The 21,224-nt window shown below is 42.9% G+C and overlaps 2 protein-coding genes and 1 long non-coding RNA gene across 3 annotated transcripts in view; 2 read left to right on the top strand and 1 right to left on the bottom strand.

Moving 5' to 3' along the window:
• The window catches only part of LOC147596770 (uncharacterized), a 556,670-nt gene that overhangs the window by 107,452 nt on the left and 427,994 nt on the right, over nt 1-21,224 (top strand). The gene's annotated exons all lie outside the window — the stretch shown is intronic.
• LOC147596772 (5'-AMP-activated protein kinase catalytic subunit alpha-1-like) overlaps nt 1-21,224 on the top strand; it is a 56,699-nt gene that overhangs the window by 9,765 nt on the left and 25,710 nt on the right. Inside the window, 8 exon segments of the mRNA XM_086769546.1 lie at nt 704-848; nt 4,044-4,131; nt 5,054-5,278; nt 7,413-7,634; nt 7,636-7,818; nt 7,820-7,892; nt 10,072-10,111; nt 18,791-18,828. Of these exon segments, the coding sequence (XP_086625672.1) occupies nt 704-848; nt 4,044-4,131; nt 5,054-5,278; nt 7,413-7,634; nt 7,636-7,818; nt 7,820-7,892; nt 10,072-10,111; nt 18,791-18,828 (1,014 nt within the window).
• Nucleotides 9,115-9,957, bottom strand: LOC147596773 (endogenous retrovirus group V member 2 Env polyprotein-like). The gene has a single exon (XM_086769442.1). It carries the CDS (start codon nt 9,955-9,957, stop codon nt 9,133-9,135), a length of 825 nt encoding a protein of 274 aa, XP_086625568.1. The 3' UTR covers nt 9,115-9,132.

Genomic DNA, 21,224 nt, shown 5'->3' with positions numbered 1-21,224 from the left:
GTTAGCAATTAAAATATACTTTGACTATTACAGTTGGAATAGCTGAAAAATATTTCTTCAGTATAACCTATTACTGGAAAGCTACCATTGTGCCCTTATTACTTTCTTCTACTAATAGAATGGTTTCTGTGAGAGTCCTAAAGTCACTTTTGACAAACCATCTGGATAGCCAGGATACTTTTAGTTGTTAGGCTGAGCAAACTTTGACATGGATATGTTTATAGGAAATGCCCAGCTAAGCGTTCTGTTTAGGGCTAGTTCCTAAATTTTAGATGCTACTTATGCTCCTTTTGTCACTTCTGTACTGAGTGTCAGCAGCTTTTGTCAACTTAAATCTTAATGTGCTTAAATATCAAAGTTCATTGATATTCTAATTAGACAAAGTTAATGTTTGGGTGCTAATATTTCTTATTACTGAGTATATAATATCTGCCTAACCAATTTTAAAAGTGTGATTGAGAAATTACAGTGACTCAGGTTGGTGGATGTTGTTTTGGTTTAGTTATTTTGTTTGCACCACAGCTCTAAAATGATGTAAGCTATGAAGCTTTCTGCTACAAGTTCTGATCATCTGCTGTATAAAGCATCAAAACTATGAATGATAACTTTAGGTCATGGAAAAAAATCCTTTAATTCATATAGAGGAAAGCAAAGTTATCTTCCACTGTCTCAAAATTGTTTAAAATATTTTTTTTTGTCTTAGCTTGATGAGAAGGAAAGTAGACGTCTGTTCCAGCAAATCCTTTCTAGTGTGGATTACTGTCACAGGCATATGGTAGTACATAGAGATCTGAAGCCTGAAAATGTGCTGCTTGATGCATGCATGAATTCCAAGATAGCTGACTTTGGTAAGCATTGCTGTTTAATATCCGATCACATTTCTGGTTTTATTTAGAACCTGTTAATTATTATGGGAAACTATTAAATAAAATGTGTGTACTTTAATATCCTTGTGGTGGAATATAATACAAGAAAACCTGAAGTGTATGAATGGCCTCTTCAGGGACCTGATGGGCAAAGTGCCATGGGAGGCGGTCCTGGAGGGAAGAGGGGCCCAGGAAAGTTGGTCCATCTTCAAGGAGCACCTCCTCCAAGCTCAGCAGAGGTGCATCCCGATGAAGAACAAGTCAGGCAAAAAGGCCAGGAGGCCCGCGTGGATGAGCAAGGAGCTCCTGGACCAACTGAAAGTAAAGAAGGAAGCCTATAGAGGGTGGAAATGGAGACAGGTAGCCTGGGAGGACTACAAAGAGGCTGTGCGAGTGGCCAGGGATCAGGTGAGGAAGGCTAAAGCCCTGACAGAATTGAATCTGGCCAGGGATGTCAAAAACAACAAGAAGGTCTTCTATAGGTGTGTAGGGGACAAAAGAAAGTCCAAGGAGAATGTAGGCCCCCTCCAGAAGGAAATGGATGACATGGTTACCCGGGACATGGAAAAGGCTGAGGTACTCAATGACTTTTTTGCCTCAGTCTTCACTGATAAGGGCTCTTGTCACGCCACTCAAGTTGCGGAGGGCACAAGCAGGGACTGGGAGGATGAAGAACCACCCACTGTACTGGAAGAGCAGGTTCGGGATCATCTGAGGAACTTGAAGGTGCACAAGTCCATGGGACCTGATGAGATCCATCCACGCGTCCTCAGAGAACTGGCGGATGAAGTTGCCAAGCCGTTGGCCATCGTATTTGAGAAATCGTGGCAGTCTGGTGAGGTCCCCGATGACTGGAAGAGAGGGAACATAACCCCCATTTTTAAAAAGGGGAACAAGGAAGACCCAGGCAACTACAGGCTGGTCAACCTCACCTCTGTGCCTGGCAAGGTCATGGAGCAGATTCTCCTGGAAACCATGCTAAGGCACATGGAGAGCAAGGAGGTGGTTGGTGACAGCCAACATGGCTTCACCAAGGGCAGATGGTGCCTGACCAATTTGGTGGCCTTCTATGACGGGGTAACAGCATCAGTGGACAAGGGACGAGCAATGGATATCATCTACCTGGACTTGTGCAAAGCTTTTGATACTGTCCCGCATGACATCCTTCTCTCTACACTGGAGAGACACAGGTTCGATGGATGGACCACTCGGTGGATAAGGAATTGGCTGGATGGCCGCACTCAGAGAGTGCTGGTCAACGGCTCAATGTCCAAGTGGAGACCGGTCACGAGTGGCGTCCCTCAGGGGTCCGTGCTGGGCCCGGCCCTGTTCAACATCTTTGTCGGCGACATGGACAGTGGGATAGAGTGCACCCTCAGCAAGTTCACTGACGACACCAAGCTGCGTGGTGCTGTCGACACGCTGGAAGGGAGGGATGCCATCCAGAGGGACCTTGACAGGCTGGAGAGGTGGGCCCGTGCCAACCTGATGAAGTTCAACCAGGCCAAGTGCAAGGTCCTGCACCTGGGTCGTGGCAATCCCAGGCACAAATACAGGCTGGGCGGGGAATGGATTGAGAGCAGCCCTGAGGAGAAGGACTTGGGAGTGCTGGTGGACGATAAGCTCAGCATGAGCAGGCAATGCGCCCTTGCGGCCCAGAAGGCCAACCGCGTCCTGGGCTGCATCAAGAGGAGTGTGGCCAGCAGGTCGAGGGAGGTGATTCTCCCCCTCTCCTCTGCCCTGGTGAGACCCCACCTGGAGTACTGTGTCCAGATCTGGAGCCCCCAACATACGAAGGACATGGACCAGTTGGAGAGGGTCCAGAGGAGGGCCACAAAGATGATAAGAGGGCTGGAGCACCTCTCCTATGAGGACAGGCTGAGAGAATTGGGACTGTTCATCCAGGAGAAGAGGAGGCTCCAGGGAGACCTTATAGCAGTCTTCCAGTACCTCAAGGGGGCCTACAGGAAAGATGGGGAGAGGCTGTTCAGTAGGGCCTGTTGTGATAGGATGTGAGCGGTAATGGTTTTAAAATAGAGGGAGGTAGATTTAGATTAGATATTAGGAAAAAACTTTTTACACTGAGGGTTGTAGAACGCTGGCACAGGTTGCCCAGAGAGGTGGTGGATGCCCCATCCCTGGAAACGTTCAAGGCCATGTTGGATGAGGCTCTGAGCAACCTGATCTAGTTGGGGGTGTCCCTGCTTCTTGCAGGGGAGTTGGACTAGATGACCTTTGAAGGTCCCTTCCAACCCTAACCATTCTGTGATTCTATGATTCTATGAATGAACCACAAAATGGTGTTCTTGCACATGTGTAGAATTTGTTTTCCTCTAAAGCTTTCTCTTCAAGTCAGGTATTTTCTGTGACTGGGTGAAATTGTGAACTGCCTTGTTTGGTCTTGCTTAACAGTATTTTCTCTGAAATGCTAAATAGACTTAGTTTCTCACCTTGCCACTTCAAATTTCACTCTTTTTTTTGCCTGTTTCTCCATCTGTAAAATGCATATGCTTAGCTCTCTTTGAAGTACAGTGCAAGGACAGTTCATCGTATTTAAGAACCACATTGCCCTAGTAAAATACACTACTCTTCTGGAACTACTCTAAATTCACTTTAAAAACTCTAAAGATGTGATTGAAAAAATGTGCTTAAAGCATAAAAGGTAGAATAAGAGCAGTTAATTTTGCAAACTCCTGTGCTTTTTACTATATAACTACCTAACTTATCAGAAAGCTTATTTGTTTACTGTGTGCACTCCTCAGTTCCCTTATTCTATACAACCTCTTAGAGAATTTAGGCAGTTCTGTAGTAGCATCTTCCACTTGGGCATTTAGAAACAAATGTGGTTTTTAAGACACTTTCTTGTTAATGACCAAAATCCTTTATTGCTATTCTTCTCTCTCTCTTAGAGCAACTTTGTTCTCTACCATGCCTATGTAATCCAAAAATAGACTGATTTTCATCTCAGATTGATGTTACTCACATTTCTGGTAAACTAAATGCAAGATCATGTGGCACTCATAAAAATTTCAGTAATTCAAAACAATATTGCTTCCTTACAGAGATAAATTAGTTAACTTTCTAGTTGAATTACTAGTGATTTGTTCTAGGTGGCATATACAGTGTGAAATCATTTTGCTCTCTGAATCTTTAGTAGTTACACTTATACACTTTCAGGTCTATCAAATATGATGTCAGATGGAGAATTTTTAAGAGCAATCTGTGGTTCCCCTAACTATGCTGCACTAGAAGTAATTTCAGGAAGGTAGTTTATTTTCTATTGAATGCATGCATGCATGTACTTCAGTCATTTTGCTGCTTAATTCTAAAGGCTGTAAAACTAGTGCAATTGACAAGCTTGATGCTGAGAAACTGTGGACTAAACCCTTAACTGTCATGATAATTTTTCATAAGTGTTTAAGGCTTTGATGAACTATCTTTGAATAGTTCCTGTAAGGTGGAGGTGATGTCTGATGTCCCAAATCCAGTGTGTGCAATGTGCCTGGATTGGTTTAAAAATCTCACTTAAAGCTCAGATCTTGAAAGTAGCGGTACAGATAGAAAGGTAGGTAAAATGTGCTGTGAAGTTGAGTATCAGGGAAATATCTGCTGCGGAATAGATAATAGATATTCAGTCTGAAGATAACTTCTTTTTTTTTTTTTTTTTTTGACTTGCTGATTGCCAAATCTGCTGCTTTCAGCTACCCACCCTAATATCTCTTGCTGATTGGAGGCCAAATGTATGTTTTATTTGGGCAGTAGAATAGAAGATTTGGCAAGTTCTGCTATATGGACTTGTCTTAAACTTCTCGGCCTCCAGGATTTGGAGGATAGATGACTGCATAGATTCCACTCAAACAGTGATAACAAAGTATAACATGGGCATTCTTGGTAGTAGGTGCAAGTTTATTTCAGTTTACCGTTCTCTTAAATGATATTTGTGGATTACTTTTATATAATAGAGAGGAAAACTAAGTACTTTGTGCCCTAGCTTTTGTTACACCTTTGAAGGGGAAGGACACTAGAATTCAAGGGAGGCATAACACTGAAATGGTATAGTAATTGCAGATTAGTTATCTCAAGTTTACATGCTCTTAATGTGATGCAATGTAAGAAAGTAGGAGAAAAAATATTTAAATGTATTAAGCACAAATTGCTTAACTTTTTTTAACTTAACTTTTTTTCAGATTATATGCAGGTCCAGAAGTAGATATTTGGAGCAGTGGGGTTATACTCTATGCTTTGTTATGTGAAACACTTCCATTTGATGATGATCACATGCCAACTCTTTTTAAGAAGATATGTGATGGTATCTTTTATACCCCTCAGTACCTGAATCCATCTGTAATTAGTCTTCTGAAATACATGCTGCAAGTAGATCCCATGAAGAGAGCAACAATCAGAAACATTAGGTAAAATCACAGGATGCTGGAATGGTAATCTCAGTGAAAATATGCACAACAAAGAAATCATTCATATAGCTCGTCCCTGTTTTATAGTCTGAGATGAAAAATTAATCTTCTGGTTGTTTGGCTTTAGCTCTGATGGCTCTGATCTCCAGTGGCCAATGAAGTATCTATTGGAGGTCACAGTAAAACAAATATATGTGTTACATATAGAAATTCTGAGAAACTCTAGATTTAAGACTGCTAAAGCAAACCTGTTTACTTGTAGAATGGTTTGCAAAAACTGCACTGTATTGACTTCTCTGGGCAAAAAAATTCTTTGCTGTTAAGAACCACTATTCTGTACTGTATATGTCTGAGGGGAAGTTATGACTCTTCAACCAGATAGCTACCACTTTTATTCATATTTCTGCAGACTCTGAAAAATCATCTATTAAGGCTGAATATTCCATGTGTAAGATGGCACTTTCTATTCTAGCTTCAAAAACCTGGCATGAACCTGTATATGAGTGACTATTATTACATAGAATACTGATAAGTTAAAAGCTTGTAGCTACAGATAGCCATCATGGGCTCCAGATTCCAAGATAGGATTCTGGAGAGGGTGACTGCTTTGACAAGTGCACAGTGGGTAGAATAAATAAAAAATGGTAACTGATAAAGCTGTCTTTCATGCAGTAGCTTAGGTTTTCCTGTTTCCTTTGTAAGAAGCTCTAAGGAGAGAGCTCTGAAATATACTACCTTAGTGAAAATGCTTCCTCTTTTAGGGTTGGAAGTTGGCAATGTGCATATTCTTTTAGTAGAACAAAAACTGTGATGTGCATATCCCTTGCTACTTCATTACAATGGGAAGTACTTTCTTGCAGAAATCGAAGCACTATAAGAGCTAAGCATTGTAAAACTTAAGTTAAGTTCCTATCCGCTTTTCTAAGTCATGTTAAATAAGTCCTGAAGAGGACTGATGCGAAAAAGATGATGAAAAATGTTGACTACAGAGCATGGATGGATTTTTGAATCCTAAACAGTTTTGTCCTGTTAGCCATGAGACATGTCATCTTGTAGTTTAAAGGACAAACTCTTGAGTTTAATTGAATACCTTAATTTTTCTAGGGGTGCATGTGCAAGGGAAGAGGTGTACTGCAATGAATAGTAACAAAATACTCCTCTTCACTCAGTTATTCAGCTAGGGCTATGCTTTGTAGTCGTATAGGAAAAGCTTTTTCTGCTTCCAAATTAACTGCTTGCTCATGATGAAAGTGTATTTTGCTCAACGCATTTATGCTGAGGCATGTTCTCAGGCTCATACTGATTAGAGCTTGATCCATATAACTGCTCTTAAATCTGTAGTAAGTCTTTATGCTGTAGACTACGATACTTTTAAAATTAGTGTCATGCCATATCCTTTTTCTAGTTAAGCAGCTTACTCTAGGCACACAAACCATTTTTTTTTATTTATTCTGTATAATTGGGCAACTTAAGTATTTGGTTCCTTTTCCCTCTTATGAACACTAGCCCATGGATACAGTAGTAAAGAGGTACAGATTGACTCTTCCATAGTCTTCCCTCAACTCTAAATCTTGAAGAGACAGCAGGGGGTTTTCTGAATGAAAAAATTATAGGCAGCTTGTTGGAGGTGGGGAGCATGTGACTTCAATGTTCAAAAATCCCTGTCCAAACATCTACCAAAGAACCTATTCATTATCAAGAATTCTTCAATTTGTTATGTATGTACTTGAGGAGGGACAACTCAAGTGGGTAGCATACAAATTTCAGTTGAAAATATCTCAAAACTAAGATAGTGGAAGCAAAAAAAAAAAAACCCCAACAAACAAAAACCACCAAAACAACAACAACAAAAAAAACCCCAAACAATAAACCACCACAAAAATACTTGGAGATCAGGTAGTTGAAACCCTTACAGGAAAGAGGATTTTTTTCAGTCTCTTGCAAAATGTCTAGCAAAATCTTGTGAAAGAGGTGATTACTTTTCATTATGTACTGTTGTGCTGCACAGAAGGGGACTTGAACTGACATCTGTGGCTTTGTACAGACTAAGAATAATTTTCTTTTTAAAAATAATTTAATACCAAAAATGCTTGCTTTACATATATACTCAGGGTTTGTTTATTTTTAAATCTAGGGAACATGAGTGGTTTAAGCAGGACCTTCCTAAATACTTGTTTCCTGAAGATCCCTCATATACTTCTACTATGATTGATGATGAAGCCTTAAAAGAAGTGTGTGAGAAATTTGAATGCATTGAAGAGGAAGTGTTAAGTTGTCTATACAGCCAAAATCATCAGGACTCTTTAGCGGTTGCTTATCACCTCATCATAGATAATAGAAGAATAATGAATGAGGCCAGACTTCTACTTGGCTACAAGCCCACCAGATTCTTTTATTGATGATCACAATCTGTCTCGCCCTCATCCTGAAAGAGTGCCATTCTTAGTAGCTGAAGCACCACATCGCCACACTCTTGATGAGCTGAATCCACAGAAGTCAAAACACCAAGGTGTAAGACGAGCTAAGTGGCACTTGGGAATAGAGTCAGAGTCGACCTAATGATATAATGTCTGAAGTTTGTCGAGCAGTTAAACAACTGGATTATAAATGGAAGGTAAAAGAATAAAGCGTCTTTACAGCAGACAACAGTAAAATTTTTGAGCTGTGTAATTAAATAACCTAAAAGTTTAAAACTACATTCTCCTGCGCTGGAAAATAATCTCGTGTGCCTGTGCTGACCACTTGTGTGTGCTGTGCAGGAAGAATTTTGAGGGGAGTGAAACAAAGAAGTTCACTCAACAGTCAGAACCCAATATGACTGTTAAGCAGGTATTCTTTATTAGCAGCGCTGGGCAGCACTGGGGATCACTCCACCAGGAGTGCTCCAATGAACAGGCAAAATCACAGAGAATAGATGTTGCAAAACCATACATATTCAACAGATTTCTGAGAACTAATTTATATAAACATATCCCGCAAATGTTCATCTTCACATGCACAGCATTTACGCATTGCCAATCGCAATCTAAGAATTCCATGGGGGTTTCAGTTTGCCCTTGCTTCACAGCATAAAGTGCTGACCAATTTACAGCTTTCGGGATCGCGTTCTCCAATCCAAATTTTATCCAATCTTGATATTGGGTTAATATGCCATAGTCTGCATTATCATTTGGATCCCAATTTGGGTCAGTCAGAGGAACATACTGATCAAGTCCCCCTGACGTGCGGAAAACGGACTCCACAATCTGTAAGATTGTAAAGTAGGTATGTTTATTCAGCGCTGGGCAGCACAGGGGGGTAGTCCCACCAAAACCGTGCGCGCCTTACGTGGCAACTCACTTTAAATTTATACAACCAAGTGTTACATATACATAAAGTTTCACAATACGCCTATACATATGCATGACCTATCCCCGCTTCATATTAAAATTAGTCCCAAGGGGTCATTTTCATAAACTCCTCCTGTCTGGGCTTGCGCAGTGCCTCCTGGTGGTGGTCGTCGGGGGTCGTGGGGATGAAGGCAGGTGACTCCTCTTCGTCACCGCTAGTAACCTTTTGTTCTTGCGCAAACTCAGTTATCCCTTGGCTTTCATTCAAGCTGCAGGGTCGGTTTTAGCTGGTTCTTGAAGCGACTCCCCTAGTCCTTACCAGGAACTGTCTTTCGTGAAGAATTGCAAGACTTTCTGCTTCAAATAGTTTGCACAATGGTTAGCAAATTATTAAGCAAGTAGTTAACAAAACATTAAGCACTATTTATCAACTTGATTCCTTAGGATGCACAGCAATAATTAATCAATGCCATATCTATTAAGATTTCTTTAACTCCTTCTCTCAGTCCCCCCTTTTCTAGAAAATTAGTAAATTCCTTTACTATCAATGTCCCTAAAATATTGGTTAGATTCTAATTTCTGTCGTAATTGGTTCCTTTTCCATTCGCTGTAGGAAATTTCTGTTCCTTTAAAACACCAAAATCCACAGCGGATGGCTATTCCAATAATCAAAAATAAAAAAACAAGTGCAATAATTATTGCGAACAATTGTTTTAACCACGCTAAATTGGGTAACCAGGATGTCAGTCTTTCCCATAAGTCAGAAAAACCCCAAGAAGTATTATCTTGCGTTACTTTGTGTAAAACACCTACTTGTCTTCTGATTTCTTGGAGATCCTCAGTGATCCGCCCGCTTTGGTCTGCATACATGCAACAGTCTACATTAATTACTGTGCATACTCCCCCTTGTGAGGCTAATAACAAATCTAAAGCCATGTGATTTTGTGACACTATTTTTGACAAATCAGTAACTTCTTCCTGGAGTGCTAGGATAGCATCAATGGTCTTATTTTCCATTGTTTCTATTACAGCCGAGATGTTTATTATTGCCTTCTCCAATTCACTGACCCCTAGAAATGGGATGAACCATCGTGCAAAACTATGAAAACTGGTTGGCCTGTCTATGAGAGGGTTATTTACAATTTCCCGTTTTCTTCGTAGAGAATATGGTGTCAATTTGTCGATAATAGTAATGTTGGGGATCAAACCTCCTAATGTACATGCTCCGTGCCATCCTAGGGGTAAAACCTTACGGGCCACTGTGCCGCACAACCAATACCATCCTGTTCCCTGTGGGGTTGGGAGGCCGGTATAATTGAGTTCTAGAAATTCCGGATCTACTCTCGTCATATTTAAGGTGTGACTATCATTGCAGTTTGGGTATTCTCCTACAAACGGTCCTTTTCCCGAACTTACCAAACAGCTGTCCCCTAATGGATTAGCCCCCTCTATAGTTATTACCAGTTCCCGACCCCATTTAATTTGAGGATCCGTCCTCAAAACCGTATTTCCCCAAAAGATACCATTTTGTCTGTTGGTCAAAGAGACTGGCAATGGAACACCTATCAATGGCACTTTGTAACCAGAATGTCTTGGCATTTGGGTGCAAACCCAACAATCCGTCTTATTCAAAATTTTGGTGACATTTTGAATTAGTTGAACATACCAATTTTCTCGCCAGGCCACTGCATTCATTGCCTGCGAGGCTATAAAAATCGTATAGAATTTGATCCACATCTTATCTTTTTAGTCTAAGTTTTAACGGTCCTTGGATTTCGGAAGTCCAAAGCTTCTGTGGTGACTTCTTTACTCGAGTATGGTGAATCCAGGCATTCTGTTCCTTAATCTTAATTGCTGTAAAGGAGGTGAGCAGTACCTGGTATGGTCCTTCCCACTGTGGTTCCAAGGTTTTTTCTGCAAGAGACTTTACATATACATAATCTCCAGGTTGTATATCATGCACAGGTTCATCTAGACCTCTTCCCCGGGTCCCAATTACATGCTTTCCAATTTTATTGAGCTGTTTGCCCAATGCCACCATGTAGGAAGTCATAATTTCATCCCCAGCTTGCGTAGACATTCCCCTCTGTATTCCATAGGGTCGTCCATACAGAATTTCAAAGGGACTCAGTCCTTCCTTTGCCCTTGGTCTCGTTCTTATACGCAAAAGGGCTAAAGGGAGAGACTGAGGCCACGTCAAGTTTGCTTCTTGTCCCAATTTCACAATTTGCTGTTTGATTAAGTGATTCATTTTCTCCACTTGGCCACTCGACTGAGGGCGATACGGGGTATGAAGTTGCCAATCTATACCTAAATGGTGGCTGATTTGTTGCACTATTTTTGAGACAAAATGTGGTCCTCTGTCTGAGGATATGGTTGCCGGAACCCCAAAACGTGGTATTATCTCTTGTACCAACACTTTAGTTACCTCCCGAGCCTTGGCTGTCCTAGTTGGGAACGCTTCTGGCCAACCTGAAAAGGTGTCAGTTAATACCAGTAAATATCGGTACCCCCCTTTTCTTGGAAGTTCTGTAAAATCAACCTGCCATTGTTGTCCAGGCCCATTGCCCTTCCCAATCTGGCCCATTTCTGGTTTGGGAGTATTTTTTGGATTAGTCTGGAGGCAAAGCTCACACTGTTGAGTCACCTGTCTCACTGTGGTATATAAGTTTCTAGCCACGATTTCCCTTATCAAATGTTTATACAGAGCCTCTGTTCCCCAATGCCTTTTTCTATGTTCCTCCCGTATCAAGTGCCACAGTAAACAAGAGGGAATAATTAGTCTTCCCTGTGGGGTATAAGCCCACCCCTCTTCATTATATGACCCTTCCAAGTCTGTGATAAGTTTCCGATCTTCCTTGGTATATTCTGGCTTACCTTCTAGAGAGATTTGCCTATCAGGAATTAGAGCCCCTTCTATTCTCACCTTCATTTTGGCCACTTGTTTTGCCTCTCTGTCCGCCAGTTCATCCCCTTTCTCCAAATCGGAGCTCACTCTCTGGTGTGCCTTAATATGCATAATTGCCACTTTCTCAGGGAGCTGGACAGCTTCTAGTAGCTTCAAAATTTCTTCTGCATGTTTGATATTTTTTCCCTGGGAGTTCAATAGTCCTCTTTCTTTCCAGATTGCTCCATGTGCGTGCACAACTCTGAAGGCATATTTTGAGTCCGTGTAAATGTTCACAGTTTTGCCCTGGGCCAACTCCAGGGCTCGGGTTAGGGCAATTATTTCTGCCTTCTGTGCGGAGGTGTTCATGGGCAAAGGCCCTGACTCTATTACCTGCTGACTGGTAGTGATGGCATATCCCGCATGTCGATTGCCATTTAAGACATAACTGCTCCCGTCTGTGAACCAGTTTTCCCCATTTTCCATGGGGCTATCCTTCAGGTCTGGGCGGCTTGCATATGTTGCTTCGATGGTTTCCAAACAGTCATGGTGCACTGGTTCTCCTGTGTTCCCGCTGAGAAAAGAAGCTGGGTTGACAATGTTAGTGACCACGATTTCCACATCATCCTGTTCTACTAATACAGCTTGATATCTCAGGAACCTTTGTGGAGAGAGCCAGTGCCCACCCTTTGCTTCCAGTACTGCTGATACTGTATGAGACACCAAAACAGTCATTTTCTGGCCCAGAGTAAACTTTCGGGCTTCCTGTATGTTCAGTATCACAGCTGCAACCGCCCGTAGGCATCCAGGCCAGCCCTTTGCAGTGGCGTCTAACTGCTTAGAGAGATAGGCAACTGCCCGTCGATATGGACCCAGATCATGTGCTAATATTCCCAGGGCAATACCCTGTTTCTCATGGGAGAAAAGAAGAAACGGCTTACTCACATCTGGGAGTCCTAAGGCCGGGGCCGACATCAACGCCTTTTTCAGTAGCTCAAAGGCTCGTTCGGTCTCTTTGTTCCACTCAAGGTGCTTCTGCTCAGTAGCTGTCAGAGCATACAGTGGTTTAACAAGCAGTCCATAATAATAGATCCACAATCGGCACCACCCGGTCATTCCCAGAAAAGTCCGTAACTCCTTTACTGTCTGAGGTCTCTGAGTCTGGCATATTGCCTCTTTGCGGGCCTGTCCCAAAGTTCTCTGCCCCGCACTAATTTCATAGCCCAAATAATTCACTTTACGTTGCATTACCTGGGCTTTCTTCTTAGAGACACGGTATCCCTGGAGTCCCAAGAAATTCAACAGACTCACCGTCCATGTCATACAGTCTTCCTCTGTTTTCGTGGCAATCAGGATATCATCTACATACTGCAACAATTTTCCTTCCCCAGATGGGGTTTCCCAGGATTCTAAGTCTTTTGCAAGCTGATTCCCAAAAATGGTAGGACTATTTTTAAATCCTTGTGGCAACACCGTCCAAGTGCGCTGGGTCTTCCGACCACTTTTAGGGTTTTCCCATTCGAACGCAAACAATTTTTGACTGGCTTCATGGAGAGGGAGGCAAAAGAAAGCATCCTTCAAATCTAAAACAGTAAACCAAATTAGTTCGGGTGTCAACACAGTCAGCAGGGTATATGGATTGGCCACTACTGGGTAGAGGTCCTCAGTCATCTTATTCACCGCCCGTAAGTCTTGGACCACCCTATATGACCCATCGGGTTTCCGAACAGGTAATATAGGGGTATTGAATTCTGACTCACACTCCTTTAATAGTCCTAACTGTAGAAATTTTTCTATCACCGGCCGGATTCCTTCTCTGTCTTCCTTCTTTAGGGGATATTGTTTAATTCTTACCGGTCGTCGGCCTTCCTTAACCTTAACTTCAACAGGTGGAGCACTTTTCGCCCTTCCAGGTACATCAGTAGCCCATACCCCCGGGTACACTTGGTTTAGGATTTCCTCACTAATTTTTCCTTCTGAGGGGAGACTGGTTAAGGTTAGACTCAATATCTGAATATATTGCTGATCTTTTACCTCCAGAGTAATTTCTCCTTTTTCAAATATAATTTTTGCTCCCAATTGTTCCAATAGATCTCTCCCCAAAAGTGCTTTCGGGGAGTTGGGCATATATAAAAATTTGTGGATACCCCATTGTTTTCCCAATTTGTATTTTAGAGGCTTACAAAAATATGCCTTTTCACTTTGGCCAGTCGCTCCTTTTACCATGACATAATCATTTCCCAGGGGCATCAAAGTTTGATTCAGAACCGAATATGTTGCCCCTGTATCTACTAAGAATTCTACTTGTTGTTGTTTTTCCCCTAGCTTAATTATAACCAGTGGATCCACTAGGGTAGACTCCCCAGGTTCCCGTCAGTCTTCCATCACATTAGCTATCCTCGCATTCGCCGGGATCCTCCGGCCTTCTTTCTTGTTCCTTGGGCATTCCTTTTTCCAGTGGCCAAAGCCCTTGCACATTGCACACTGATCCTTTTCCAACCCCAACCGAGGCTGATTTCGCCTACCTCTCCACTCCCCATCTCCCCGAACGACAGCCACCAACCTTCTTTGTCCCTGCCGATACCCTTCTTCTCTATTACTGAACACTCTCCAAGCCTCATCCAGCAATATCTCTAAATTCCTGCTTTCCGCAGGACGCAACTTTTGAAGCTTTCGTCTTATGTCCCCCGTAGACAGACTCCTTCTCTCACCCCTGCCAATGTTCCGGCTGTAATTTGAGCCTGGACATGAGTTCGGGTGGTTTTTACAATGAACTGTTCCTCAGTCTCAGTCATTGTGAGAGAAGGAGTTAAAGAAATCTTAATAGATATGGCATTGATTAATTATTGCTGTGCATCCTAAGGAATCAAGTTGATAAATAGTGCTTAATGTTTTGTTAACTACTTGCTTAATAATTTGCTAACCATTGTGCAAACTATTTGAAGCAGAAAGTCTTGCAATTCTTCACGAAAGACAGTTCCCGGTAAGGACTAGGGGGGTCGCTTCAAGAACCAGCTAAAACCGACCCTGCAGCTTGAATGAAAGCCAAGGGATAACTGAGTTTGCGCAAGAACAAAAGGTTACTAGCGGTGACGAAGAGGAGTCACCTGCCTTCATCCCCACGACCCCCGACGACCACCACCAGGAGGCACTGCGCAAGCCCAGACAGGAGGAGTTTATGAAAATGACCCCTTGGGACTAATTTTAATATGAAGCGGGGATAGGTCATGCATATGTATAGGCGTATTGTGAAACTTTATGTATATGTAACACTTGGTTGTATAAATTTAAAGTGAGTTGCCACGTAAGGCGCGCACGGTTTTGGTGGGACTACCCCCCTGTGCTGCCCAGCGCTGAATAAACATACCTACTTTACAATCTTACAGATTGTGGAGTCCGTTTTCCGCACGTCAATTGCATCTAACATGATGTCTATCTATATCTTTCCAGTGTGGGTCTTGATTTTTAATTATTAATTCAAATCTTTTGGCAATTCCCAGTGGATCATCTCTATAACCTTTAACCACTTCCTTCCAAGCATCCAACTCTCTCATATTAGAAGGGACTTTAATTCTTGTCAACCCCACCGGTCCCATAGCTTCTCTAAGTGGCACCTGGAGAATTGGTCCCATTTTGCTACAAGTTCGGGCAGTAATCGGGGTTGATCCTCCCACTGCCCCTTCTCCTGAGTCATCTTCCTCATCTGAAAACCCCGTGGGTAATATAGGAGGTGGCGGTACATAATCTTCAATCCTTTCCTCATCTCCTCGGTCCTTTATTTTCAGACATCTTTTTCCAATGCTACATGCTGAGCAACATCGCTTCAATTTTCCTTGTTCCTTTTTTTTAATCTTTTTCTAATACCAAAACAAGGGGATCCTGAGGGGCCAAATTTATATCACATTCCTTTTGCCACTCAGGATGATTTCTCAAAGTGAAAAACATATCAGCATATACCACCTCATCCCATTTATCATTTCTTCTGAGAAACAGCATCAATTGCAATAAAGTATTGTAATTCCAAGTTCCATTATTCAGCCATTTTTTCCCCATCATCCAATTTATATAATGGCCACCACTGATTACAATATTTGATTAAAGTTCTCTTATTTACGTTCCCTCCCGGTGGACTCCCAATATCTTTCCAATGTGCCAGGATATATCCTAATGGACTCTTCTTCAAAATTCCCCCTCTCTGTTGACCACCCATTATATTATGCAACCGAGAGTTACTTTACAATAATACTCCACAAACACAAACAGAATATAAATTATTTAAAGTCGCCATTCACTCTTATCCTCTCACTTTGTCCTTCTCCAGCTGTTTTCCTCGCGGAATAACAGAACCACAGATCCAGACTCCCCACTCGCTTCGTACGTAATTGCACGTCTCACTCACTCACTCACACATGCATACAAGTCTTCAACAGTGTTTCATTATCTTTTATATTACCGAAATTGCAAGATACGAGAGAACAAAACCAAAATTGCGAGATCTGAGAGTACAATTTCCAGCGTCTGAACCGAAGAGAGCTCAAATGAACACCAAAATGTTCCCAGATGAACACCAAAGCATTCCCAAACATACACTGAAATGTACCGAAATGAACACCAAATTATTCCCAAATGTACACCCAAATGTACCCAAATGTATACCAGTGAGGTGCTAGCAACCTGTTATACGCTGTTCTACGTAAGATCTCATCTCACGATTTATGAACAGCTTCCTAATGGCCAGGCCCCCAAGATTATTTAAAGAATACCTTTATTCAGATGGTCCTTGTCTGTTCCCGCAGTCATCCAATTGAGTTGAGGAGTCCCTCCGGGAAAATTCCTGGGGGCACCCAACGGAGTCCTTTTCTCAAATGGGTCCTGCAGCCAAGCAGAGAGGGTCCCATCTGGGTCACCAACTGAAACAAAGAAGTTCACTCAACAGTCAGAACCCAATATGACTGTTAAGCAGGTATTCCTATTAGCAGTGCTGGGCAGCACTGGGGATCGCTCCACCAGGAGTGCTCCAACGTACAGGAAAAATCACAGAGAACAGATGTTGCAAAATCATACATATTCAACAGATTTCTGAGAACTAATTTACATAAAAAGAAGATTTCCTGGAAGTCATTAATATATGCAAATATTCATCTTCACATGCGCAGAGGTTCTTTCTGGTGGTTTTTGCAAGTGCTCTAGTGGTCGAGGGATGAAGTAAATACTCTTCCTTACTGTGTTCACTTGAACTTTGGGTCTCTTTTCCATATAGGGTCTTGTCTTGGCTCATCACTCTGCTTGTAAATTCCTTAAGCCCCCCCTTATCTTGGTTTCAGCTAGTGTCTGCTGGAAGTACTTTTTTATGTTAGATTTTACGACTCTGCTGTTCTTTCTCTCAAGGTTAGTTTACATTTTCACACAAGGATTACATTAACTTGGAGCCAACTCTATCAGGAGGCTATTTATGCAGACAGGAAAAATCTTGCTAAGGTGTTTCACATTTCTACTGGGGCTATGGGAATGCATTGAGTGTGGGGGGGGTTGTTTTTAGTTTTTGTGGTGTGTTTTTATTGGCTGTCCTAGTTTCAGCTAGGATGGAGCTAATTTTCCTCTCAGTAGCCAGTGTGTTTTGAATTTCATATGGGAAGAATATTGATAAACACACTGATGATATCAGTTGTTGCTAATGAGACCAAGGTCTGGCTTCCCAGGTTTCGCTAATGTGCGGGAAGCTGGGAGGGATAGAGCCAGAACAGTTGACCCAAACAGGCCAAAGAGAGTATTCCATGCCATAAACATCATGCTCAGTACTTAAGTGGAGGTGGGCCAGTGAGCTGACTTGCTTTTCTCTTGCTGTTCAGAATCGTTCTGGGATCGTTTGCATTTTTGTTGTCATTTCTTTTATTCATTCCGTGATTGCTACTTGGGATGGACTGTATCAGTCGTTGGGTGGTGAAAAATTGTGCATAGTTTGTTTTGTATATTCTAATTGTTATTATTATTCCTATTGTTATTCCTATTATTATAATTATATATATATTTATCTTTTCCTTTGCTATCCTAGTAAACTGTCTTTATCTCAATTCACGAGTTTTCTTTTCTTCCCGATTCTCTCCCCTGTCCCCTGGGGAGGGGGACAATGAGTGAACAACTGTGTGGTACTTGATTGCTGACTGGAGTTAAACCACGACAGTTCTTTTTGGCACCATACGTGCATTGTGGTTTTGTTTAGTGAGGGGGTGAGAGAAGGAGTTAAAGAAATTTTAGTAGATACGGCATTGATTAATTATTGCTGTGCATCCTAAGGAATCAAGTTGATAAATAGTGCTTAATGTTTTGTTAACTACTTGCTTAATAATTTGCTAACCATTGTGCAAACTATTTGAAGCAGAAAGTCTTGCAATTCTTCACGAAAGACAGTTCCTGGTAAGGACTAGGGGGGTCGCTTCAAGAACCAGCTAAAATCGACCCTGCAGCTTGAATGAAAGCCAAGGGATAACTGAGTTTGCGCAAGAACAAAAGGTTACTAGCGGTGACGAAGAGGAGTCACCTGCCTTCATCCCCACGACACCCGACGACCACCACCAGGAGGCACTGCGCAAGCCCAGACAGGAGGAGTTTATGAAAATGACCCCTTGGGACTAATTTTAATACGAAGCGGGGATAGGTCATGCATATGTATAGGCGTATTGTGAAACTTTATGTATATGTAACACTTGGTTGTATAAATTTAAAGTGAGCTACAGCGTCAGGCGCGCACAGTTTTGGTGGGACTACACCCCCGTGCTGCCCAGCGCTGAATAAACATACCTACTTTACAATCTTACAGATTGTGGAGTCTGTTTTCCGCATGTCAGGGGGGCCTAAGGTGGTAGCTTCTGTAGGAAACTGCTAGAAGTTGCTCCCCTTTGTTCAGTGGACTCGGCCGGGCCTAGGGCGGATCTGCTGCTGGCCAAGGCCGAGCCGATTAGTAGCAGAATGTTCCGTGATAACGCCTCTGTGATAACATATTTAAGAAAGGGAAAAGAGAAAAAAAAAAGGGAGAAGAGAAGATGTGAAGAAGCTGAGTTGGGGCAGAGGCGCAGAGGGGGAGGCGCAGGCCTCATGGGCCTTGCAGGCCTCACCCTCTGGCCTCTTGCCAGGCGGCCGACTGGGCCGGACTCGGCCCGGTCCGGCTGCAAGAAGTGGAGAGGAGATGAGATGGCTGATGTGAAGAGATTCTGAGAGCGTCTGCCAGCCTGTTGTGAAGAACTCGACTTGTGAGAGGAACGGCTGCAGATACCAAGGTCAGTTCGGAAGGAGGGGGAGCAGTAACGCGGCTCCTGGCCAAGATTCCCCTGCAGCCCGTAGTGATGACCATGGTGGAGCAGGTTGTCCCCCTGCAGCCCATGGAGGTCCACGGAGGAGCAGAGATCCACCTGGAGCCTGTGAAGGACCCCGCACTGGGGGAGGTGGAAGCCTGAAGGAGGCTGTGGCCCACTGGGGCCCACTGGGGCAGCCGTTCTGGAGGGACTGCACTCCGTGGAAGAGATGACCCACGCCGGAGCAGTTTCACAAAGGACTGTGGCGTATGGGTGGGACCCCACAACGGAGCAGGGGAGGAATGTGAGGAGTTCTTCCCCTGACCATGAAGCAGCGGCATAAAACAACGCGTGATGAACTGACCGCAACCCTCATTCCCTCTTCCCTCCCTGTGCCGCTCTGGGGGGGAAGGTAGTAGAGATAATGTTAAGCTTGGGAAGAGGGAGGGGTGGGGGGAGGTTATCTTGTTCTCTGTCTCATTATCCTGCTGTTTTTAGTAATAAATGAATAGCTTTTCCCAAGTCAAGTCTGTTTTGCCCATGATGGTAACTTTAAGGATTTTCTCCCTGTCCTTATCTCAAACCTCGAGCCGTTTTTCCTTATATTATCTCCTCCTATTCTCTTGGAGGGTGGGGGGAGTGAGAGAGACTGCGTAGTCTGGTCCCGATCAGGGCTGAACTACAACAACGTGGGGTACAACGGGTGGTTGTTACAGGTTGTTACAAATGCTCAATATTTTTATTTAAGAGTTACTTGTCACCATGTTGTATTATTTGTTCACATGGTTGCGTTATGTTAAACATCAGTTGCATCACATATTTCCTTTGGTGCTCTTTATCACTTCTCGGAAATGAATCAGAATTATCATTTTGTTGTACTGGGCAATATTGGCTTATGATATGATGACATCACTGGTCACAAAATGAGTCTGGTCTTCGTATTTGGCATTGCTGGCATCTCCATACCTCAGGCATCATCTTGCAGGGATTATGAATATTTGCACTTTTTATTTTTTCTCCTCGGAGAACCCGTCTGTGGGGAAATCAGGGGAGGATACTTTCCTGTACTCTTTTACCTTCCCTTTTTCCTTCAAGCTAGTCACATCAGCTTTCGAGAACTTTTAATATCCTAGGGATATGCAAGCCAGCATACTCCTATTGCAAAATCTCCTGAATGTGTTTCAGATTTTGTTTAGAATTAAACAACTATTTAAAAATATCACCTGGAGATCTGCCTCGAGGTTGGATAGGCAGGGGTGTCACGGCATGTGGGAGAATACGGGCAGGTACCTAGAGAGCTCACCTCCAATGGTCTGAAACTTCACTCCCAAACAACTACAGAACCCTGATGAAGTGATAGAATATTTGAAAGAAAAATGCCATGGTTATTCCAAAGAGGCACAGCTTATCCCTTTGTGTTGGGCACTGGCTAGTATCTACCAAACACTGCTTAGCTTGCTCAGGGATAAGGGAGGGGAAATCAACCAACAGCCATGGCGGCTACTGCAACTCCAGCGACAGGCACTGCAGCTGAATGGGAGAAGCAACTCGTGTCTGTATCGGTCGCCCCTATACAGAAGAAGAAATCTTGGAAGCTGTTGTGGTTTAGCCCTGGTCACCATACAGTTTCTTGCTCACCCTCCCCAGCGGGATGGGGGAGAGAATTTGGAAGAAAGGAAAACTCATGGGTTGAGATGAAGACAGTTTACTAAAATAGAAAAGGAAAATTACAATAATGACAAAATATAGGGATACTAAAATATACAAAATGAACAATGCACGATTTCTCGCCACTCAATGTCCCAATGACCGATACAGCCCGTCCCGAGCAGCGATCACGGAAACGAAACCGAGCAGTGAGCGAAAGGGAGCCAGTAAGGTAGAGGGAACGATGCCAGCGAGTGAGATATACTCTCCTCAGCAGGCAACCTCACTTATATACCGAGCACGATGTTTGTGGCATGGAATACTCTCTTTGGCCAGTTTGGGTCAATTATTCTGGCTATATCCCTCCCAGCTTCTTGCATCTGCACATTAGCGAGATGTGGAAAGCTGAACAGTGTCCTTGGTCTCATTAGCGACAACAGTTATCATCAGAGCGTGTTTATCAACATTCTTCACATACGAAATCCAAAACACACCAGCTACTGAGAGGAAAATTAACTCCATCCCTGACGAAACCAGGACAGTATCCAACCCTTATTCCATGCAATGTATGTCATGCTTATATTTATATAAATATATATATATGCACAGATATCATTCCCTCAATCAATGAGTCATACCTTCAAAATGTTTGTTGAGTTCATTTGGTCCACGACTTTGGGCTCCATTTGTTATGACAGCCTTTCAGGGCAGGAGAGATGGTATGTAGTGTGGGGTTGTTGCATGCTGCATCTGGAGCTCGCAGATGGTACATCTGGTGTGGCTGGTGTATCATG

This window comes from Chlamydotis macqueenii, chromosome W, assembly GCF_036417535.1.
Source record: "Chlamydotis macqueenii isolate bChlMac1 chromosome W, bChlMac1.mat, whole genome shotgun sequence".
Lineage (NCBI taxonomy): Eukaryota > Metazoa > Chordata > Aves > Otidiformes > Otididae > Chlamydotis > Chlamydotis macqueenii.
Note: the sequence above shows the minus strand (reverse complement) of the source record. Positions and strands in the feature narration are given on the sequence as shown.